This window comes from Takifugu flavidus, chromosome 3, assembly GCF_003711565.1.
Source record: "Takifugu flavidus isolate HTHZ2018 chromosome 3, ASM371156v2, whole genome shotgun sequence".
NCBI classification, from domain to species: Eukaryota; Metazoa; Chordata; class Actinopteri; order Tetraodontiformes; family Tetraodontidae; genus Takifugu; species Takifugu flavidus.
In genome coordinates this window covers 10,887,545-10,906,876 of record NC_079522.1, presented here as the reverse complement: position 1 = coordinate 10,906,876, position 19,332 = coordinate 10,887,545, and the positions used below count along the sequence as shown (strand labels likewise).

The following is a 19,332-nucleotide window of genomic DNA, read 5'->3' as shown; positions in this document are numbered from 1 at the left end:
GGGGCTTGCTGCTAGGCTAACGAGTACCTCTGCCTAAATGTAAATGTCACCATGTCACCAAACAATCGTACAGTATCACACCATCAGGAACACCCATTACAGCCTCTGCTCACTATGACACGAATCTTCAGTTTAAATATACTGTACTTTCAATTGTGGCCTCACAGAGATGTTAGCTTGGTCGCGTACTCGTCTGGTGTCGCTTCTGTTCTCAGTCTGGGTAAAGTCAGGCGACCGATAATATCTCATCCTGTTATCAAAGTTCAGCTCATTTCAAAGTCAAAAAGTATCTAAAAAGGGTTTCAAGCAGACTTTGACGTGTTTTTCTTGTTTTGGGTGTTGACTCAGCAGTGTTTATTCTGTTAAACAAACAGAATACAAAAATGCTGCAAAAGGTTCAGGGATCTCATTTGAACCGCATCCACATTCTTTAACTAATCCTGTTTTGTTTTCAGTGTTCTATGTTGGAGAGTTTCCTGTGTTGGGAGCTCCAGGCTACTAATAAAAATGGACTCCTCCTCGCTCCAAAGTTCCTCCTGCCAGACAACAAGGAGGTCAGAGGATAAACCAGAGGAACGCCGTGGAGCTGTGGAGGAGGACGGCAGAATGGGAGCACAGACGAAGCAGGAGGCCGCAGGTTCGACTGCAAGCAAACAGAAATGCTCCAAAGAAGTTTACTTCTCCATTCTGCCAGACCGATACGAGCCTCTGATCGAGGAGGTGGAGCAGGATATCGAGGAGTCAGCGGAGGAGAAGAGGAAGAGGAAGGAGGAGAAGAAGAGGAAAAAGAAGCAACGCTACAAGAAATACAGGAAGGTAGGAAGACTGAATGTCAGCTGACGTCAAGACTTCAGCCAGTTGGCCATCATACAGTTTTCTAAATGATAAATCTAAAATGCATAAAACAAGAATGTAGACTTCAGTATGTCTGTTTTCCACTACTTAAACATATGCTTACTTATACTTCAATTCAAATAGAACTATTTGTGTAAAATCATCACAATTTTGTCTCCCGTCCAAAATATTTCCTGTTTTTGTGAGACGGTTGGGACATGAGTGAAAACTACAAAATAAAAGGCGGTTAAACATTGACTCAGCACACTGGTGTTGACCTCTGACCCCGAGGGATTGACGCAGAGCCCAAACAATTTGATAAAACTATTGAAGATGCAGAAAACGACCTCTTTTTTTGCCTTCGTCAGCCTTCGGAAAAGCACATTGGACCTTTTCTAACTGACGGAGCTTCATGCTCAACGCTTGGTTGTGAACATACAGTTGTGGGACAAGCTGGCCCTCGTCTGGTGGCGTGTTGTTCGGAGGGTTAAGGCGATCAACACTGCCGCAGCTTCACCTCCAGACCTTTGTGGTCAGCATAACGTCAAAGCAAGGCTTGAAATTCTCTGCGGCCCTCGTGCTCCAACAGTTTTTGTAGCTGTGTCTGGCGCATCATGGCCGGGCTCTCCTGGTCCAGATGGATCGGTGGAGGATATTAACAACTTAAACCTCACTTCCTGTTACCATAGAGGTCTTCCTGTGTCTCTCCTGTCAAAGTATCTCCAGCACCTGACAGGGTTTGCCCTCATTTGTTGCCGTGCTCTTTAATGCTCTGCACCATTGGGGATCCATAGAGCTGATGTTCTGGTTTCAGAGATGTCGCACAATACACACCGTCACCTCAGCAGTCTCACCCTCACACACCTTTCCTCGACTTCCATGAAGAAATATTTTCCGAATGTAGCCGATCATTTTTACGCTCCATTGCAGTTGTGTCAATGATTTATCCTGCTTCAGTCAGAGCAACAGATCTGGGCAACCTAAGTGGGCTGTGTTACTTTATGTTTTTAGAATATAGTTGGTCCCTTGACACCCCTCTCTAGTTAGATGTAAAATAATTCTATTTATCCTTAAAAAATGCCTGAGTGGATAAAGTGATTTGTATTTTCAGAACGTGGGGAAGGCGCTGCGTTTCTGCTGGCGCTGTTTGGTGGTGGGTTTACAGAACACGGCTTCCCCTTATGCCACCCCTGTCTACGCAATGTCCACCGTTGCGACGGGAGTCTTCCAAACGAACGGAAATGTGGCGTGATGGGATATGGACAACCAGAAGATGCGTTTAAGGACGTCCGCCGAAGGCACAAACACAGATAAATAATGTACAAACTGTCCTTTGGGATGTCCGGAATGTCTACATTGCACAAATACCTTTTATACGAAAGACTTTTAAGTTTAAAATCTTTGCTTTGAACATTTCAGAATAAAATAATATTACTTTCAAAATATTTTTAATACTAACATTCACAGTGGAGGTTTTCAGAGCAAGCATTCCCATTATTGCTGTGTCATTCCCAATTTCTGCACAGTCATAGAAAAGCCTCTAACCCTCACTCTGACCTTTCACCCTTCACCCTAACCCCTTTTCTCAATAAAGATTGAATTTTTGTTGGACAAACAAGCGACTTTATCCTTTCCACAGCGCCGGCTGAGAAGCTTAGCTCGCGGCTAAGCTAATATCCGGCCACACTTTAATACAGTAGATCAGACAACCACACACACATCTCATGTCGAGGGTCCTTAAACCTCTCATTCACTGTTCACCTCTGTCAGATGTCAACATCTGGTTTCACGTGATAATGAGCAGTATCAGGTGGAATAGAACAGTTTTGCAGTAATCCTGCAGGATTTCATCGTGGACAGCACTTTTGATTCATTTTAATAAAATATCTTGACAATGATGATGACATGACTTAGTCCAGCATAGTGAGTTACATATCACTAAAACCTGGGTGCAAATTAACTAATTATTCCTGAATTACAATCTTACAGCAGGAATTATGTTAAAGGTTACTAAAACTGGATTAGGTGCATTAAATTAGCATTGTTTATCATTGTAGTCTGAAGAGTTTAATGAAAAATGGAATCGCAATCAAATGGTTGAACGTGTCAGAAATATTAACCCGGCATGAGCAGTTTTGAAGCTAAACGTCATAAAGCAGGGCTGAAGATGGCGCTGTTGCGGTGAAAAGATACGTAAACAGGGAGAGGGCAGGGCCAAAACTTCAGAGGTCAGATTTAAACAGGAGCCTTTCTGTTTGTGTCAGTGTTTGTCTGCTTGACCACTCTGTGCCTGACAGCAGCAGCTGTTAAACCAAACAAACAGAGCTGAAGCAATGACATGAGGAGCTCCTGAAGCTCTTTAGGTTTTTACCTGGACCCCGACACGTTTGATTTTTCCCTCTTCCAATCACAGCCGACATGTACCTGGCGCCGCTGCAGCGCTCTGTCTACTGGCGTCTGGCTCTCTTGTTTTTATTAAATCCTCTGATCTTCTTTTTGGACATTTTCACGGATGCCATTTTCGCCACTAGCTGTCGCCACAGCAACCTCACGGTCACGAACGGATCCCTCCTGCCAGGGGCGGATAGTGACCAGCCGTGGCCCGCGGAAGGTGATGCCGATTGGTGGATGAAGAATGGGATCCAAAACGTGAGCGACAACTTATAAAAGCTCAGATGTGTCTAACCTTTGGCAAATTTATTTGACTTGAAACCTTAAATTGTTAAAACTTTGTGAGTGGTCCCAATTAAGATTTCTCAATTTGCTTTAAGACTTTGATTTAAATCATACGAATAAACACCCTGACTTAGTTGGAACCTGGCAAATTACATTTTCAATTGAGCAATTTGATTGTTTTGGTCTATAAACAAAATGAAAATGTATTCGTTGTCCGTGTGCAACAGCTTTAAGTCTCAACTGAGGACAAAACCAACAGGACGTTCCTTAGAAAGACACTGATCAATTCACAACTTTCAATCAATTTCAATTTTCTGAAGATTGTAGGAAACAGCATATTTCTCTGTTTGTGAGGACATTAACAGACATAATGCCTTAGTCATCTCTCCTGCAAGCCGAGGCCGAATCCCCTGAGCCTTCACCTCAACCCAATTCTGCCAGGTCTTAACCCTCAAACCGTCCTTTAAAGTTGTGAGAACCAGCCAAAATGGCCCCACTTTACCATTAGAATGAGCATTTTGGTACTCAAGAAGTAATGCTTTCCCTTTTCCATTTTTTTCCATTAATAGTGTCACTTTTGGGTTGTGCAGGTCGATACACACTTTTGATAACAGCCTGTCTCTGTTTGTGTCAGTCAGCATGTGGTTGGGTAGACTGGCTGTCCTGCAGCCAGACACTTTTCATGGTTGGGATGCTGCTGGGGTCTCTGTTTGGAGGAGCCATTTCTGACAGGTATTCCCCCCGTCGCTCCTGCAGGGCTTCACTTCTCAGCTAGTTCCCTCAGCCGTTGTACATCACCGGTGGATGATGTTTCTCGTTAGTGCAGGTATGGTAAGCGCCCGCTGATGCTGGTGTGTCTTTGCGCGGACAGTATTTGCGTCCTTCTGCCTGCCATGCTTCCTCAGCCACTCCTCTACCTCGGGCTTCGCTGCGTGACCGGTGTCTGCTTCTGTTGTCTCACCACGAGCTCCTTCAGTCTTGGTAACAACTGACTTGTCAACATTATTGTTTTAGTTTAAGATAACTTTTCATATCATATCATTTTCTCCACCTGCAACCTTGGTTGATGGTTGTCTTTGTTACGTTCTGCTAGACCATCGTGAAAAACATGATAAAGAACATGTGACTCAGATATTTTCTTATATTATATATTTTCAGATAATTTCTTATATTGTTTTTCTTTTCTATGCATATTTACAACATATTTGCAACATATTGTGCAATCTGTAAATGCCACAATTCCACTCTTATTTGCACTTTTATTTTTCTTCATATAGTATAATATTCCCTTCTGTATATAATTTCCCCTCTGTATATAATGTATAATGTACATAGTAATGTACAGAACATAATACAGTAGTTTTTCTTTTAGTGTTGTGTACCACTGGCTACTACTGTAACATGTGAATTTCCTCAATGTGGGATCAATAAAATTGATCTTATCTTATCTTATCTTATCTTATCTTATCTTATCTTATCTATCTTATCTTATCTTATCTTATCTTATCTTATCTTATCTTATCTTAGAAGACAGGGCAGAGGTCAAAATGATTGGTTCCCCATCCTGGAACAGAACTGATTCCATGGAAATCATTAATTTTACTTGTTTACACTAAGTTACCTTGATCACAACAATTGTACTTTGTGTTGCAGCGGTGGAGTGGGCACACCCTGAGGCCCGGCTTTGGCCATCGGCCTTCCTACCATGCTGCTTCAGCATTGGTACGATGGCCACAGCTCTGCTGGCCTGGCTCAGCCCCACCTTGACCAAACTACACCTCTCCATGTCTCTGCCTCAGCTTGCCTGTCTGCCACTTTTCTTGTATGTGTGCACACCGCCTTTCTTTATTTTATTTATTTGCACTGAAAAAGAAAACAATTGTTTTTGTTTGCCTTTTAAGTTCGATCCCAGAGTCTCCACGCTGGTTGTTGTTAAAAAAGAGAATGGATATTCTGGAGCGTTACCGGAACAACAGCCCGGAAGATAAACATTTTCTAGACCTGGTAACGATGCAATCACTTGATTCCACCTTTAGCACGTGTTGTTTCTGAGTCACTGACTCAAGTTATTTAGATGAGTCCCGCGTTATTTTGATTATTTGTCGTCCTGCAAGAAATTCCTCAAAATACTTCAAAAAAAGAGACTTCACTTTGAGTTATCCTGCTTTCAAAATGTTGGCGACACGTTACCTTTTGCGGCCTTCTTGTAAAGAGCATGAGCCAAAAGTGTCTCTATGTGTCTAAATGCAGGTTTTGGATTCAGCCAGGTCCAGCTTGCAGAAGGCCAGTGAAGTCCAGGAGAAGAGGCTTCCTGGAGACCTCGCCTCGTGCGATTACTTTCACTTCAAACACCCAACGGTTCTGTTGCGACTGCTCATCATGAGCTACCTGAGGTTCAGAGTAATAAAGACAGAAGAAACGTGCAACAATCGTTAAATAAATTTAGACTTTCAGGCCTGCAGATAATAACAAGTCGACAATTTCAAAAATCAACAAAAATGTGTCTTAAGCCTGTCAATATTGTACTGACCCTTGGCTGTTGTTTAACATCCAAGACACACACAACTTGCCCTTTGACCACTGTCTCCAAGCCATGAATCATACATTAGAAGCAGCCCTGCCTACATTTCGTCCATCTATCTTTGCCTTCTTCATCCCTGAGTGGGGTCACAGGGGGCTGCAGCCTGGTCCAGCTGCCTTTGGGCGAGAGGTGGGGTACCCCCAGGACAAGTTGCCAGCCCATTGGAAGGCTAAAACAGGGCAAACAACCACTCACATTCTTTTTCACACCTGAGATCAGTGTAGAGTCAAAAATTTGCTTGTCTCCAAGAAAAACCTTGTAGACACGAGGATAACATGCAAACGCCACGCAGAAAAGCATTCCACCCACCACACTGCACCACCCTGATGCTCTTATTAGAAATTAGATAATATCCTCAGACAATATTCTGAAGATCAGGCCAGCTTCTGTCAATATCATCACTGCTAGTTTGTGTTTTAGAGATGTGAGACGACCAATGTTCCAGCCACTGAATTCCTCCCTGAATGAGACTTATTATCTGCTGCTTGAAATCCAATAGAATGCTGGCACACATTGATTATTGTGTAAAATTGCTCTGATTTCCTGACATCTTAGAAACATTGGTCTCTCCTCTTGGATTCTGCAGCGCAGCAACAGCTCTGACATATTACGGAATCTGCATGAACATCGGTTCCTTCAGCGTCGATGTGTTCGTGGCTCAGTTCTTCTCTGGCCTGTCAGAGATCCCCTGCCTGCTGCTCCCGTTGATTCGCATGGGACGTCGTCCACTCACGATGTTGACTCTGTTCCTGAGTGGGGCGGCCTGCTTTCTGACCCTGCTCCTTTCAAGATACAACAGTGAGCTCCAGCTGCAAGTATCGATAGCTTGGAAGTTAAAGGATGTTGTTCGAGAATACTGGAATTGTATTCTCTAAATTATGATTTGCTTCATTAACAGAATGGTAAAAATATGCTATTTGCTGAATAAGGGTCAGTTTACCCCAACAGCATCGATAATTAGCTGTTAATTGGCTTTAGATGCAAACAGCAGTGTATTATCAGCATCATAATTTACTCTCCAGAGGAATATGATCAACAGAAACCTACTGTTATTCTAACTGTAGATATTGAATTTACTAATGTTTGTAGACCAAAAACACATGATGACAGGTTATGGATCAGTTTTCTTTTGCAGCTGAGCCAAAACTGGTTTTGAGTGTGGCTCTTTTGGGCAAACTTTGCATTCTGGGTGCCTCCTTCATCACCGTGCTGTACAGTATCGAGCTGTTTCCCACTGTGATCAGGTACGCTTAATATACAAGACGTTTAGCCTGCTGACATCACATCCTGTTCACCCCCTCTTTTTGATCCAGACAGCGCTGCGTCTCCCTGGTTAACCTCAGTTTTCGTAGTGGCTGTCTGGCCAACTCCCTCTTGTTCACACACCCACATGGAATGATCTCAGTGGCTGCTTTGGTGGTGTACAGCAGCGGCCCAATCATAGGCTCAGGGCTGTGTCTGATGCTGCCAGAAACGAGTGGTACCCAACTTCCTGATTCGGTGGAGGACTGTGACAGGCAGTCACTCCCCATCCTTCCAGCGTGTGTACCATCTGTCAGGTGAAAAGTATATTATATTTGTTAGATCCCTTCAGTCTGGTCTCCTCCAGTCAATCTCGGGGAAACGGAGCCCCCTTTTGGCTTTGGTCATAAAACAGAGAATTTAGGATGGAATATTACCGTGATGTTTAGTCTTCAGTCAGTAGCCGTTGGTATTATTTAATTCATCACCTGGGTTGTCACTTATTTGGCATTACAATTATACTCCAATATCCAAAGCTAATAAGCTTAAAGTGTTTAACTTGAATGACCTCTCTTGATGGAAAGGAAAGATCAATATACACAATGCTGTGAAGCAACGTTTTAATCATGTTGCAACAAAAACTGTTAATCAAACAGGAAAGTCACATTTCTTTCAGTCTGTGTTGATTATTTTGAAAAGACTTTTCATTTTTGCCCCCCCTTCTACTTCCAGGGAGAAAGACAGCCTCCATCCAGAGAGGAGTGAGGCGAAAACACCCCATACTGGGCTTTTATGAACAGCCGTCCAGCAACTGAGAACGACAGGAAATAACATGATTCAGATTTTCAAACACCCGTCCGAGTTTAAAGTTCCCATTTTATTTTTCAAAAAGTCATTGCTGTTAGAAAGTGGGCGTCACCCATACTAATTAACTGTATAGAGTATTAAATGAAATGGTTTTGTTCGGCAATTGCAGTGTCAGCACCCCCTGCAGTGCAACTGCTGATTAAGCAGGTTTCTTTGCCAAATTAGTTTTGTTAATTATTTTCACACTTGCACAAGACACACGATTAAACCACAACCTGGAGGAGGATATGGGATCCTCGGATATAGGACATGATGTAACAATAATTAACACAAAGATTCAATGAATTGGGTTTGTCCAACCTGAGGGAGCAGGTTTGATAACAATCATGATGATGTGAATAAGGATGTGATGTGATTTAAATTAAAAAAATATATCTCTGTTTAAATAGAAAATTTGTTTATTCATTATCCCCTTACAAATATATAGACAACCAAAAAAACATTTTCATAAATCAAAGTAACAACTTAGACCAAATCCTTTGACATACCAAAACTAAAATAAACCAGATGGTTCATGTTGTGCTTCAATTATATTTGTGGAGTAAAAATGAAGTTTGAAAAGAGAAAGTCAGTTTTAGGTAACTTAAATGTTGTTTCCCCAACAATCAATTCCAGAAAAAGATGAAACAAACCAAAACAGTATCGGCCCACCTTTAAAGTTCCTTTAAGTCAAGACTAAAGGTCCAAAAAAATGAAAATTGGCAATTTAAGTTAAAAACACATTTTTAAAAAATTTACAACCTTTGTCGCTCAAGCAAAAGTTTATAAAGACTTCTTCTGAATCAATATAAAGAATCAAATCAAAGAATCACTTTCACTCACAACTTCATAATTAAGCACTAAACACCTTGAAATATCCCATATACACATCTTTTTCTTCCCAAATAACTTAAATAACCTAGAAAAGTCAGCTGGCAGCATGGTCTGGTTGGTGTTTGCAATTTAAGAGAATAATAAAGTTAGTAAACTTCAATCCTCATTCTGTTTTTTTTTTTTTTATATTTCAGATCAAACGTCAGAAAGTGACAAAGTTGGCGGGAAAGATGCCGACCCTCCCGTCAGCCAGCTGTCCCTCCCACCAGTCGTTCTGGGTGTCTGTCCTGGTGATGACTGTGATGCGGTCACCGGGGGCGAAGCTCAGGTCTCCGGGCTGTTGCCCAGTGAACGGGTGGGTTGCCGTGACAACCAGCTGTCCAGTGGCTCCACAGACTGCTGGTCTGTCCTCTGGAGGAATATAAATTGAGTGTTAATTTCCTCACAAGCTTCTACATACCTTCACCAGCTATCAAACCTCAATGACTCTGAAACCATTTATCATCCTCCTCCCGTCAAACACTGAAGCAAACAGCAGCGAAAGCACTACCACGACTCAAATATGTTTGAATTTAGGTTTTGTACCCAAGTTTTGAGAGTTCCTGGAGGCAAACTGACCTGAAATGACACAACAGAATTAAAACTTTAAAAAACAGTTAATCTGCAAAAAATAGGCCCCAAGTAACTTTCACAAGATGGAAAATTGATAAATTGGAAATATTTTGGATTTGACACATTGCTGCAGGCCCTGAACGCTCATGATGATGTTTAATATGAACAGGCTAATTTGAGTAATGAAAAGAATTGGAAAATGAGTGGCACTAATCAGATTACACCATCATTAATAATCTAAGATCGGAACGGAATTCTGCCTGTATTTGCATTCGGCTTAAATATATGAACACTAGAGGGAGCTAAATCCCCCAAACCCTCATACTCAAAGACGCTCGGGGTTTTGTTTTAAATGTTTAAAGGAACAGTCCAATCCTGTAATTTTTAAATCTCTTTACCTTTCATCATTTAAAATTCCCACGATTCATTTTTTAATTTAAGGTTTTGAGTTGGCAATTTGTTTTGAGAAAAAAAGTGAATTTCCCATATTCTTGCTAAATGTTACAATTTCACATAGACACAGTTTAAGAAAACAAATGTTGAAATTATACTTTTTTTTAACTTTCGTCAGTTTTCCTTTGAGTGTTTCCATTTTAACTTCATCACATAAACTACAGGCCTGCTCAGGGTGTAAAATGTAATTATTAACAGGTTAATAATACTATAAAAGACTTGTTTGTAAAACATTAATAGAACTAAAACAGTCCTGTTGAGAACTTACTCGAGGTATCAGACTTGTAGATTGAGACACTCGGGTAGAGGGCGTTTTTCCTTCCAGTAGTCACATCTAAACTCATAAAAATAGTCAAGCACTTTTAGCATCATCAGAAGCAGCAAATGGTCGCATTTAGAAAGGCATCACTGTCACCGTTCGCTGCTGGTGGCTTGTAGCAGGCTGATGCTCTCTGCTGAGGAGGGGCTGGAGGTCTGGATGGAGGACCAGAAGACTGGAAGGACAAAACAAAACACTGCATCAATTGTCTCCTGGACCACAGGAATTTATTTCTATAATGGCCTCTGTTACCTTGGGACGCATATTCTTGCTAGTCCAGTCGGCCGTGTAGGCCTCGGTGTATTTCTCCAAGACGTGGTAAAGATCAGAACACTCGTGTGGTGGCTCCACGTCTCCGTTTAAAATACCTGATGCACGTACGTCTCTGGAGTAGAACCTGCGGATCAGAAACACCCAGACGTGGAGGCCACGGCCTACGAGTTGACTTAAATGCAGTGACGGACTGCTGTCAGACCCACTTCCTGTTGGTGTCTTTGCGTTCGATCAGGTAAGACCCTTCCAGGGAAATGCCGGCAAACAAACCTCTGGATCGACAGTACGTGAAGACCGCTGCTGTGCTTCGAAGAGCAACATCGGCCTCGACATTCCTGCAAAGACAGTGTTGTTAATCTACGAACCCTACATATACAAAAAAATAAATAAATACAGATTCAAAAACTGCAGGTAAATCTGCTATCAATGCTGTCCAAATACTGTCATAAAATCCCACAAAAGAACGATTACCATGACCGCAGAACCTTTCTGCTCCGTCTTGCTCGTGTGATGTTGGCAGGAAACCTAATCTACGCAAACAACTGTGCTACATTCCAAGCTCAAAGAGTTAAGGCTTCACTCCATAAAGGTCAGTGGGAGGAGAACTGGGCCTGAGCCCAAACTGAAAAGCACAAACACAAGCCCATCATCACGAGTGGTTTTCTGTTTCTTGATCCATGTTTGTGATACCATCTGATCAGCTGAACCACATACCCGTGCTGTCAACACAACACTCCGCTGCTTGGCAACAGCAGTGGAGATTTGAGCCAAATGTTTCTGGATACCTGGAGGTGTGTTGTTTTATAAACTAATTATCACTGTTTGAATAAGAAAGTGCAGGTTGGGATGAGACTCTGCTCTACAATCATGCTTTCTTGGAACTGGGAATAAACACAGGTTTCCCCCATTCCATAAAATTTGGCAATTAAATGCAACACTTTGTTCCGTATTAACATAAATGTTCAATACCTGGCTGCCACACACACACATCAATACTAAATCTATGTTGTGTATATTTGAAAATCCTTGTTGGGTGATTTCTATTGCGATGAAAAAAGCTCTGATGGTTGTTTGCTGGCGCTGACTCCACCTATCTGGAATGAGCTTCTCGTTGACCAACGAGACACAGTTATGTTGCCGTGTCACTATCGCTAGAGAATGCAGATCTCGACACCAATAGAAAGCGCTGTCAGTCTTGCTAAGATTCACCTGTGAGCCAGACATGTATGGTAGCAAAAAAGAAAAAAAAAGTGATCACAAAAGTGTGGAAAAGAATGAGAATATAAAACAGCCTGGGTCAGGAGGCAAACACAGAGGAACCAGAGGCTTCAGAGGAGTCATGGAGTTCATTCAGTTCGTTGTTCAGCAGGTATCTCCATGGGGTGATAGAGCTCGTATTAAGAATCATATTGATTTTAATAAACTCAGCTCTGGTTGATACATATGCGAGCAGTGACAGGAGAAGCCATGTGAAAGCATAGTTCTGCCTAATCACATAGTTCACAGCTCTCCACTCATTAACTGAGATTGACTGTAGGCTGCTTTAAAAGTTAATCATATTCAAAGTTTTCTCAAACAGTAATGTAAAATACAAACAAAACCTTAACTGTTTTGAGAGCTAAAATAAAAATGGTTAAAAATAACAAAAAAAACTATTGCCTATATCTTTATATCCATCCCACCGACCATTTTACTTTCAGAAAGGTGGAAATCCTCAAAGAGTCCAAACCCCTGAGAAAGGCAATAATAGTTCAGTTTCACATTGGCACACATGCTCCACTAGAAGGCGCTCCTTCTCTGAGTAGAGACTGTTCCAACCAACCAATCAGGTTCCTTCTAGGGGCTTTGAGGAAGTTTCATTCGAAACATTTTTTCCCATTTCATACCAACTTGCAAACAGACAGTTACAGTGGTGCCGTCATGCGCTTCTGTTTCAACTGATATCCTTCTCTGTAACTGGACTGAAAAAGTAGTCTGCAATCATCTGTAGGATTTTTAAGAATCACCCAGCAGCATCCTGAATCTTCTTCAGTCATGAATCTTTAAGGAAGCGCAGCACAGTCACTGGATTCAAAAAGTTTTGCATAAACCACGTTTCTCTCTCTGAGCTCACAAGCTTCTGATATCAGCTTCTTTTCTGCCAGTACTTGATTATGGCGATGGTGTGTACATCACCCAGCAGGCCACAGTACTCAACTACAGTCGACCACTGGCCTCTGAGCTTTATTACTGTTGTAGACGCCCCGTTCACCATTGAACTGCATGTTAAAAATGCCTGACCTTCCTGAAAAAGACACACTTGATTACGTGGATCTATAAAGGCACTCGGTGCCTCGAGCTCGGCCTGAAAGTGGAAAATGGATGCTCTTTTCATGTTCTGATGGGGTTTTTTATCCATTTTATTTCATGTGTGCTCAAGCTGCCAGCTGGGTTACATCTACTGTACGTCTTTAGGTTCAAACTCGACATTTTCAGTTTACTTTCCTTTATTTCTCTGTTATTTATTCCTGTAGTCACCTTGAAATGTTCATGTAAATATGAGGAAGAGAAGGAGTTAAAATTTTGGAGTTAAATCACAAATGAGAATCAAAGTTTTAAATGCTTTTGTTTCCAGAGCCTTCACCTGGCCACACCCCCTCACTTGCTGGCAAAAATAAAAATAGTTCCGCTAAAACCAGTTAAACTCTACGGACACCGCCCTGGCCTTTTCACACTCTCACACATCTAATGAACACAAATAATCAAGGGATGTTGCTAAGAGACACCCAACTGGTTTGGAAGCATTAGGACGCTTCAGGCTTCAAAATCCACAGTTAATAATTTACTCAGTAAAATGTTTAACGAAGAAAGGAAAACCCATGAAAGAGACTGATGGTAGATGTGCTGACCTGCCTACAGGTCCCACAGCGACAGTCAGGTTCCCCCCCAGTGTCAGGTTCCCCCCCTTGGTGAAGGCCTCGATGGCTCTGCGCTGGTTCAGGATGATGACCAGATCTGACACCTAAGAAAGCGACAGAAAAATATTTAATGAATTAAAGCTTTCAGCAGCAAAGACCTAGAAAGAGTTTCTTATGCTGGAAGGTCACAACGAGGGTTAAAAAAACAACTTTCTCATTAGTTAAATACAACTGCCAGCGGCTAGAACAGGGGTCGGCAACCCAAAATGTTGAAAGAGCTATATTGGACCAGAAAAACAAAACAAATCTGTCTGGAGCCGCAAAACATTAAAAGCCGTAAAATATCGTCAACGCATGCTGAAAGTGTCTATTTTAGCTATATTATAAGTTGGCCACAAATACATAATGAGCATTCATGATTAAATGTTTATTTTCCCTGCAGCGCATCCTGGAGAGAATGACGCACCAATGAGCACTGTTGTACGATGGTGCCTTAAGTTTAATTGCCAAATAATTTGGTCCTAGAACTGTTGAATCCTTTGTTCTCCTCAGCTATCTTTTTCTTTTTCCCTGTGGTAGCCATGGCCCATGACACACCCGCCCCTTTGTTTGCAACAGCCTCCTGTCTGGCACCACGCCGAGCTGAAACAAACGTGTGTCGATGTAAATCTTGACGGATGTTGAAATTCGATATTCATTATACGCATTTTTACAGCATTAAGAATGTCATGTTTTTTCTCTTACAGAAATTATATAAAAACAAAAAATATATTCGCACCAACGTTTTCCATTTTCATATTTTTGAAAAAGCTCCCGGGAGCCACTAGGGCGGCACTAAAGAGCCGCATGCTCGAGAGCCACGGGTTGCCCACCCCTGGTCTAGAAGGTATAGCCGAGTCACCACGTTCCACTGTTTATAAAGAAATGAAAATAGTGACTTCTCTAATCAACACTTACCTCCACCCCAATCTCAAAGCCTCCTCCCAGACCAGCGATGCCGATGGCCGAAGGTGCCGACCAGCCTGCTCGGAGATGTCAGGCATGAAGATGTCAGTTACTCACAGCTACGCCAACAGCGTCAAAAGCTAAATGTGGTGCATCACTTTAGCTCTTCGTCACCTGCTAAATGACAGTCACGTGTGTAAATAACTTCCAGGAACGACGCAAATCAAGAAACGCGAGCCCGCTGCCAGCTCGGAGGTCGTTTAAGATAAAAAATAAGCTCAGATTTCAATTTCTACCTCGCTAACAGTTCAGTTTGCAAGCATGGCTTTAATTTTCCACCAATCTCTATATTAAAGTTGCCTTCACGCGTCACTCAAGGGGAATTACAAATGCATCATGTGACAGTTTGATTACTTTATTCTTATCCAGTGTGTTAAATTACCAGCTCTTCCTGGTCCTTGTCCTGGGGGCTTTGTTTCAGCCTCCATTATTTTTGGCCTAGTTTGATTATTTCATTTCAAGTACATCAGCGCTGTAATTTCAAAGACAAATAAAATGCTCAGATAAAAAGATTAAAGCGCCGCGTAAAAACAAAGACGGTTTCGCTTCAACCTGAGCTGAATCCAACAATTACAAAGTTATTCTAATGTTACAAGTAATTAAGTAAGACTGAGATTTGTTAACAGGCCTCGACAAAATGCGATCACGGCCGAACACAACCGCAGACGGGGTAGTGCATGTTTTCCTAAGAATATTTTTAAAAAGCTCATCTGTTCTACTCATATTTTGGTTTTTAACTGAAGCGGGGATTTAGCATCCAGTTGAAAGGCCAGCTGTTGTCTTAAAAAAAAAAAAAAAAAAGGGGGGGGGGACAAAACCACAACAGTTCAGCACCGTGGGGCAGATGAGACACGAGTGGAGGCTCAGTTCTCCCCTTGTGATCCTGCCGCTATCTGAAAATCCCACTGCTGGAATGCCCGAGTTGTCCAGACCAGTTGAGTAATTAACATTAATACATCAGATGACTATGAGTACATGCCACATGTCCCTCTGGGCAATGTGCACTCGCTGGTTGTGAGCAACACAAACACCCCTGAAACACTGACAGTTTTTCTCAAACAGTGAATAAAGACCCGAACTGCCTGTAAACAGGATGAAAGGAACCATTGGTATTGCTCTGTCGTCTTACGTCTGTCAGCCAGTCTGGCGATCACGATGCCACTGCCTGCTCTCGCGGTGACCATGAAGCCGGCTTTGATGACGGAGATGATGGCCAGACCCTCCGCCTTGGCGATCACATGGGCTGCAAAGAGACGTCATTAAATTCAGGCCTCTTCATTACGATTGGTCACCATTGCTAGTGTGTAGGTTGAAGGGACTGGTCACATCGGAGATGGAAATCTCAGTTTTTAAGAAGATAATGTACATTTTCAGGGGTGATGTCAATCAGCTCCGAAAGGGAAACGGATCCCACTATATTCCCCAGACTTGTAAATCCCACGACAGTTCAGATACAAAAAAACCCCTCTGTTTTTCTTCATTTTTCTCACCAGGTATAAGTTTGTCGGGTCCGTTCCTGTTGGAGATCTCGGTGAAGTCTCTCAGGATGCGTGCGGCTTTCTTGGCCTCCGACTTCAGATTGGACGGGATCGGGTTACTCACTGCCGACAAGCGAGAGACGAGTTATCTTAAAGCTGAAACAATTTCAGAACTGCTCCGAGGTGGAATCAATACTTTCCGTTTGTAGCTAAAACTCTTGTGTCAAGAACGGAAGGAAAATGTTGTTTCTTCGTGACTTCTTGTAGATTCAGGCACACATTTAGATGCGGACCAGAGAGCAACCAAGGACAAATAAACAAACATCAAACACATATTTCTGAACCTTTAGAGTGACCGTCAACAGGAGGGTCCTCCTATTTGATCCTGGTCCTGGTTTTCCTTGACACGATCATCGTGAGGTCAGGTGCTGATCACTAAAATCTGTGGAAAGCTTAAAAAAACCCTAGTGATACCACCTGCGGTGTTTAGTTTTTGGCTCTATTTAAATATTCCCTCAAACATTTCCGCTGTTAAAAACTCCTTAAGCTCCGTTATTGTCAGGATTTGTACTCCGAGTGCCGAGGCTCAGGCGCCAGCACGGAGCATTCGCGGCTCAAGGGGCACTTTGTTAGCATTTTGCGGCTGAGCTGATGGTGCGATGCTCGGCCCGAGTTGTGTCACATGTCAGGAATGTGCTGGATGCAGCAGGCAGCATATTTCAGAGGCCGTTCTCGACCATCCCACACTGCTGTTACTGGTTTAGGGCTTCAAACATGAAACTAGCATTCAGGCACTTGACCTCAAACATTGCTGGGGTTTTTTCCCCCCCGAGCACGGATGTGAGACTATGCCACATTCTTAAATGTTGAAGACGAAGAGTGATTATTATGAAGCACTTCTGATGCTAACATTTGATGATTAACCATAAAAAAGATGGCACAAAAGCTTGAGCTTAATGGGAATGTCACTGGAAATCTGCTCATCAAGGTTGAGAACTTTGAAATCTGCAGTCTGAGCCATCAACAAACACGCTCTGATTATCTGTTGCCATCTGCCCGACGGGTTCGGCGTTTTATTTTTGTTTTTTTCCTTCTCACGATTGAGGTGAGTTGGTGATGGAAGAGAACGTGAACACGATTTACTTTTAAGGCCCCACTCACTTCCAGGAGCTCCTTATCTCTCCGATCATACTGAACATCAAAAGCTCTGGCGATGTTCTGGCGATTATTTTACAGCAGAGGTTACACTCTCCCAAACAGAGGGTTCTTTTCAGTTTGAATTCATGACCATTTTGATTGTTTTTATGGTGATAAGTTTTATGTGGTCTACAGCCTACAGAAGCTTCTTCTTGGCCATGGTTGTGAACAAGGAGGTCCCATTCACTGAGGATTTTGTTCCAGACATTGAATTTTTTCCGCTTCCCTTAAAAGAAGCGAGTAGTTTGGTGAAGTGGTTCTGTTTGCTGTTCAAAACACAACAGATTTAAATATGGTTTTACTTAAATAGTAAATTGACTCCAATTACCATGGGAAGTTTCAACTATTTAGGTTATTTTCCCCCATTTGTGTAAAATATATTTTTGAATAGTTTGGGTCATGGGATGTTTTACAGTGTCGCTGTGGAGCTGATCAAGACAGGCTTGGAACCATTAGACTAATGATGGTGACAAAGATGCACGTTGAACAAAAGTAAAACACATCTTTTAAAAAAATTAGATGGTTAACAGCATTATTGGTAGTTACGAACGCAGAAGTATATTGAAGAGTTATTATATCTCGTACTAAACGGAGGCAATTAAAAAGTCATTGATACGTCACGTGGTTGAGTGAAAGCGGAAGAACTATTGTAATTTTAAAAAAAAATAACAGAACAGGTGGGTCTCCCAATTCATCCACATTATCACCGACACCTTAAAACATCTACTTCAGCAACAATTATTACAGCATTATCTCAGTACCCCGGTGTCAACAGAAATGTGATAATTCCCACGACAGCTGATCAGCTCCTGGAAATTTAACCTGACATTTTGCTGTTTCAGCCAACATTGACGCGTTTCGCCGCAGATTCAAGCCTTTTCCTTCTAATGTTAGCAGGGGGGATTCCAAACATGACTCGGCTACAAACGAACCGAAACCACGCAGAACTGGTGGATCCAGCCGGACTGGAAGAGAAGGCGGACACCGCACAGCCTCGGGGGCGCGAGAACGCGGACAACAAACTTTCAGGGTCGTTCCACTTACTGTTCTCCTGTTTTTCCTCCTTTCTGTCTCTCAATTAGCTCAGAATTTCCACCTGCGAACAGGTGAGCGGCGTTTCGAGACGCAAGTCCGTCCCCTGTCACTTCACTTCCGCTTTACCTGTCCTGGAAGCCGCCTCCTCGTTCTCCGTCCCGCCTCCCTCGGGTCCTGATTGGCTGCCACCCCACAAATGTACCCAAATTTGCACAGTTCTCTGCTGTACACAGTTCTGTACACATTTTCTAAATAGGCACAGCACTAAACTGGAATGCAAGTGGGACATTTCAATGCACCTTCAATACAATCCACCCATTTTCATGTACCACCACCAGTTTAACATGGCGTTCTTAGTCTTGTGGTTGTCATATGAGAATATTTGTCCAGTGTCTCACATTGTTCTGTCTCGTGTTTTGTGCTGTAGGTGATGTAATGTTATCTTAATGCTGCAAAAGTATTGTATTGTATTATAATTAAATTGAGTATGATGATTATGAGTGTTTTTGTTTTTCCTCTGTTTATATGCTACAAACAGCTTTCTGAAGTATCCAACAAGAGTGACTGAAGCTGGAATTATTTCTGACCTGTCTTTGACAAAGTCCCCCCATTAACATTTCTGGTTGCCGGGATGTTCTGATTATGTTCGCGTTTCGTTCCCCCAAAATACAAAAAAACTTCCAATATTGCGTCCTGTGAACTATCAGCTCTCAACTATCAGGTCACGTCATGTGAGAAAAACAGAGGAATACACCGATTGAACAACGGTGATGTCACGCAGCATAATGTGATCAAATCATAATTATAAATATATATAAATGTAATTTATTTCTGAGAAACCTCGCAGTGAGGCTCAGAGGTCAGGTGTTTGGAGAATCCAGAAATCTCATGAATACTTTACTCTAAACATGCGGCATAATAATAAACTTTACTTCTGAGGAAAAACTGATGGAAAAGGATGTAAGTCATTTAAAATGTGTCATAAGATGAGGCTCAAACGGTATCAGTAACCACATCTGCTGCTGATTATTGTGATTTATTTAAGACTGT

General features: G+C 42.2%; 3 protein-coding genes across 5 annotated transcripts; 2 read left to right on the top strand and 1 right to left on the bottom strand.

Moving 5' to 3' along the window:
- The first annotated feature begins 412 nt into the window (after window positions 1-412).
- On the top strand, window positions 413-2,452 carry c3h1orf115 (chromosome 3 C1orf115 homolog). Its single transcript, XM_057027215.1, has 2 exons — window positions 413-816; window positions 1,946-2,452. Exons 1-2 carry the CDS (start codon window positions 508-510, stop codon window positions 2,084-2,086), a joined length of 450 nt encoding a protein of 149 aa, XP_056883195.1. The 5' UTR covers window positions 413-507; the 3' UTR covers window positions 2,087-2,452.
- A 618-nt stretch (window positions 2,453-3,070) lies between these two features.
- LOC130522643 (solute carrier family 22 member 13) lies at window positions 3,071-8,593 on the top strand. 3 transcript variants are annotated; one of them, XM_057027211.1, is made up of 10 exons: window positions 3,071-3,483; window positions 4,145-4,242; window positions 4,337-4,491; window positions 5,164-5,332; window positions 5,412-5,514; window positions 5,761-5,903; window positions 6,678-6,889; window positions 7,230-7,335; window positions 7,405-7,650; window positions 8,066-8,593. In XM_057027211.1, the coding sequence occupies exons 1-10, from the start codon at window positions 3,253-3,255 to the stop codon at window positions 8,127-8,129; spliced, it is 1,527 nt and encodes a 508-aa protein (XP_056883191.1). In that variant the 5' UTR covers window positions 3,071-3,252; the 3' UTR covers window positions 8,130-8,593. The 3 variants fall into 3 exon arrangements, with proteins under 3 accessions (XP_056883191.1, XP_056883190.1, XP_056883192.1); XM_057027210.1 differs by having other exon boundaries at window positions 3,084-3,483; window positions 7,227-7,335; XM_057027212.1 differs by having other exon boundaries at window positions 3,344-3,483; window positions 4,149-4,242; window positions 7,227-7,335.
- Window positions 8,577-18,442, bottom strand: sh3yl1 (SH3 and SYLF domain containing 1). The gene is made up of 11 exons (XM_057027213.1): window positions 18,292-18,442; window positions 16,063-16,173; window positions 15,702-15,815; window positions 14,525-14,589; window positions 13,559-13,671; window positions 10,877-11,005; window positions 10,650-10,794; window positions 10,494-10,572; window positions 10,347-10,412; window positions 9,599-9,631; window positions 8,577-9,424 (listed from the first exon to the last, which is right to left on the bottom strand). Coding segments are annotated over exons 1-11 (1,065 nt in total). The 5' UTR covers window positions 18,293-18,442; the 3' UTR covers window positions 8,577-9,215.
- Between the last annotated feature and the right edge of the window lie 890 nt (window positions 18,443-19,332).

Excerpts from the sequence above, each read along its gene's own strand:
- c3h1orf115 (XM_057027215.1), top strand. The coding sequence starts at position 508 with ATGGACTCCTCCTCGCTCCAAAGTTCCTCCTGCCAGACAACAAGGAGG. Across the intron at positions 817-1,945 it reads GCTACAAGAAATACAGGAAG|AACGTGGGGAAGGCGCTGCG; the intron begins GTAGGAAGACTG and ends TTGTATTTTCAG.
- LOC130522643 (XM_057027210.1), top strand. The coding sequence starts at position 3,253 with ATGTACCTGGCGCCGCTGCAGCGCTCTGTCTACTGGCGTCTGGCTCTC. Across the intron at positions 4,492-5,163 it reads CACGAGCTCCTTCAGTCTTG|CGGTGGAGTGGGCACACCCT; the intron begins GTAACAACTGAC and ends TTTGTGTTGCAG. Across the intron at positions 6,890-7,226 it reads GCTCCTTTCAAGATACAACA|CTGAGCCAAAACTGGTTTTG; the intron begins GTGAGCTCCAGC and ends TTTCTTTTGCAG.
- sh3yl1 (XM_057027213.1), bottom strand. Across the intron at positions 13,672-14,524 it reads GCTTTGAGATTGGGGTGGAG|GTGTCAGATCTGGTCATCAT; the intron begins GTAAGTGTTGAT and ends TCGCTTTCTTAG. Across the intron at positions 9,425-9,598 it reads CAGGAACTCTCAAAACTTGG|AGGACAGACCAGCAGTCTGT; the intron begins GTACAAAACCTA and ends ATATTCCTCCAG.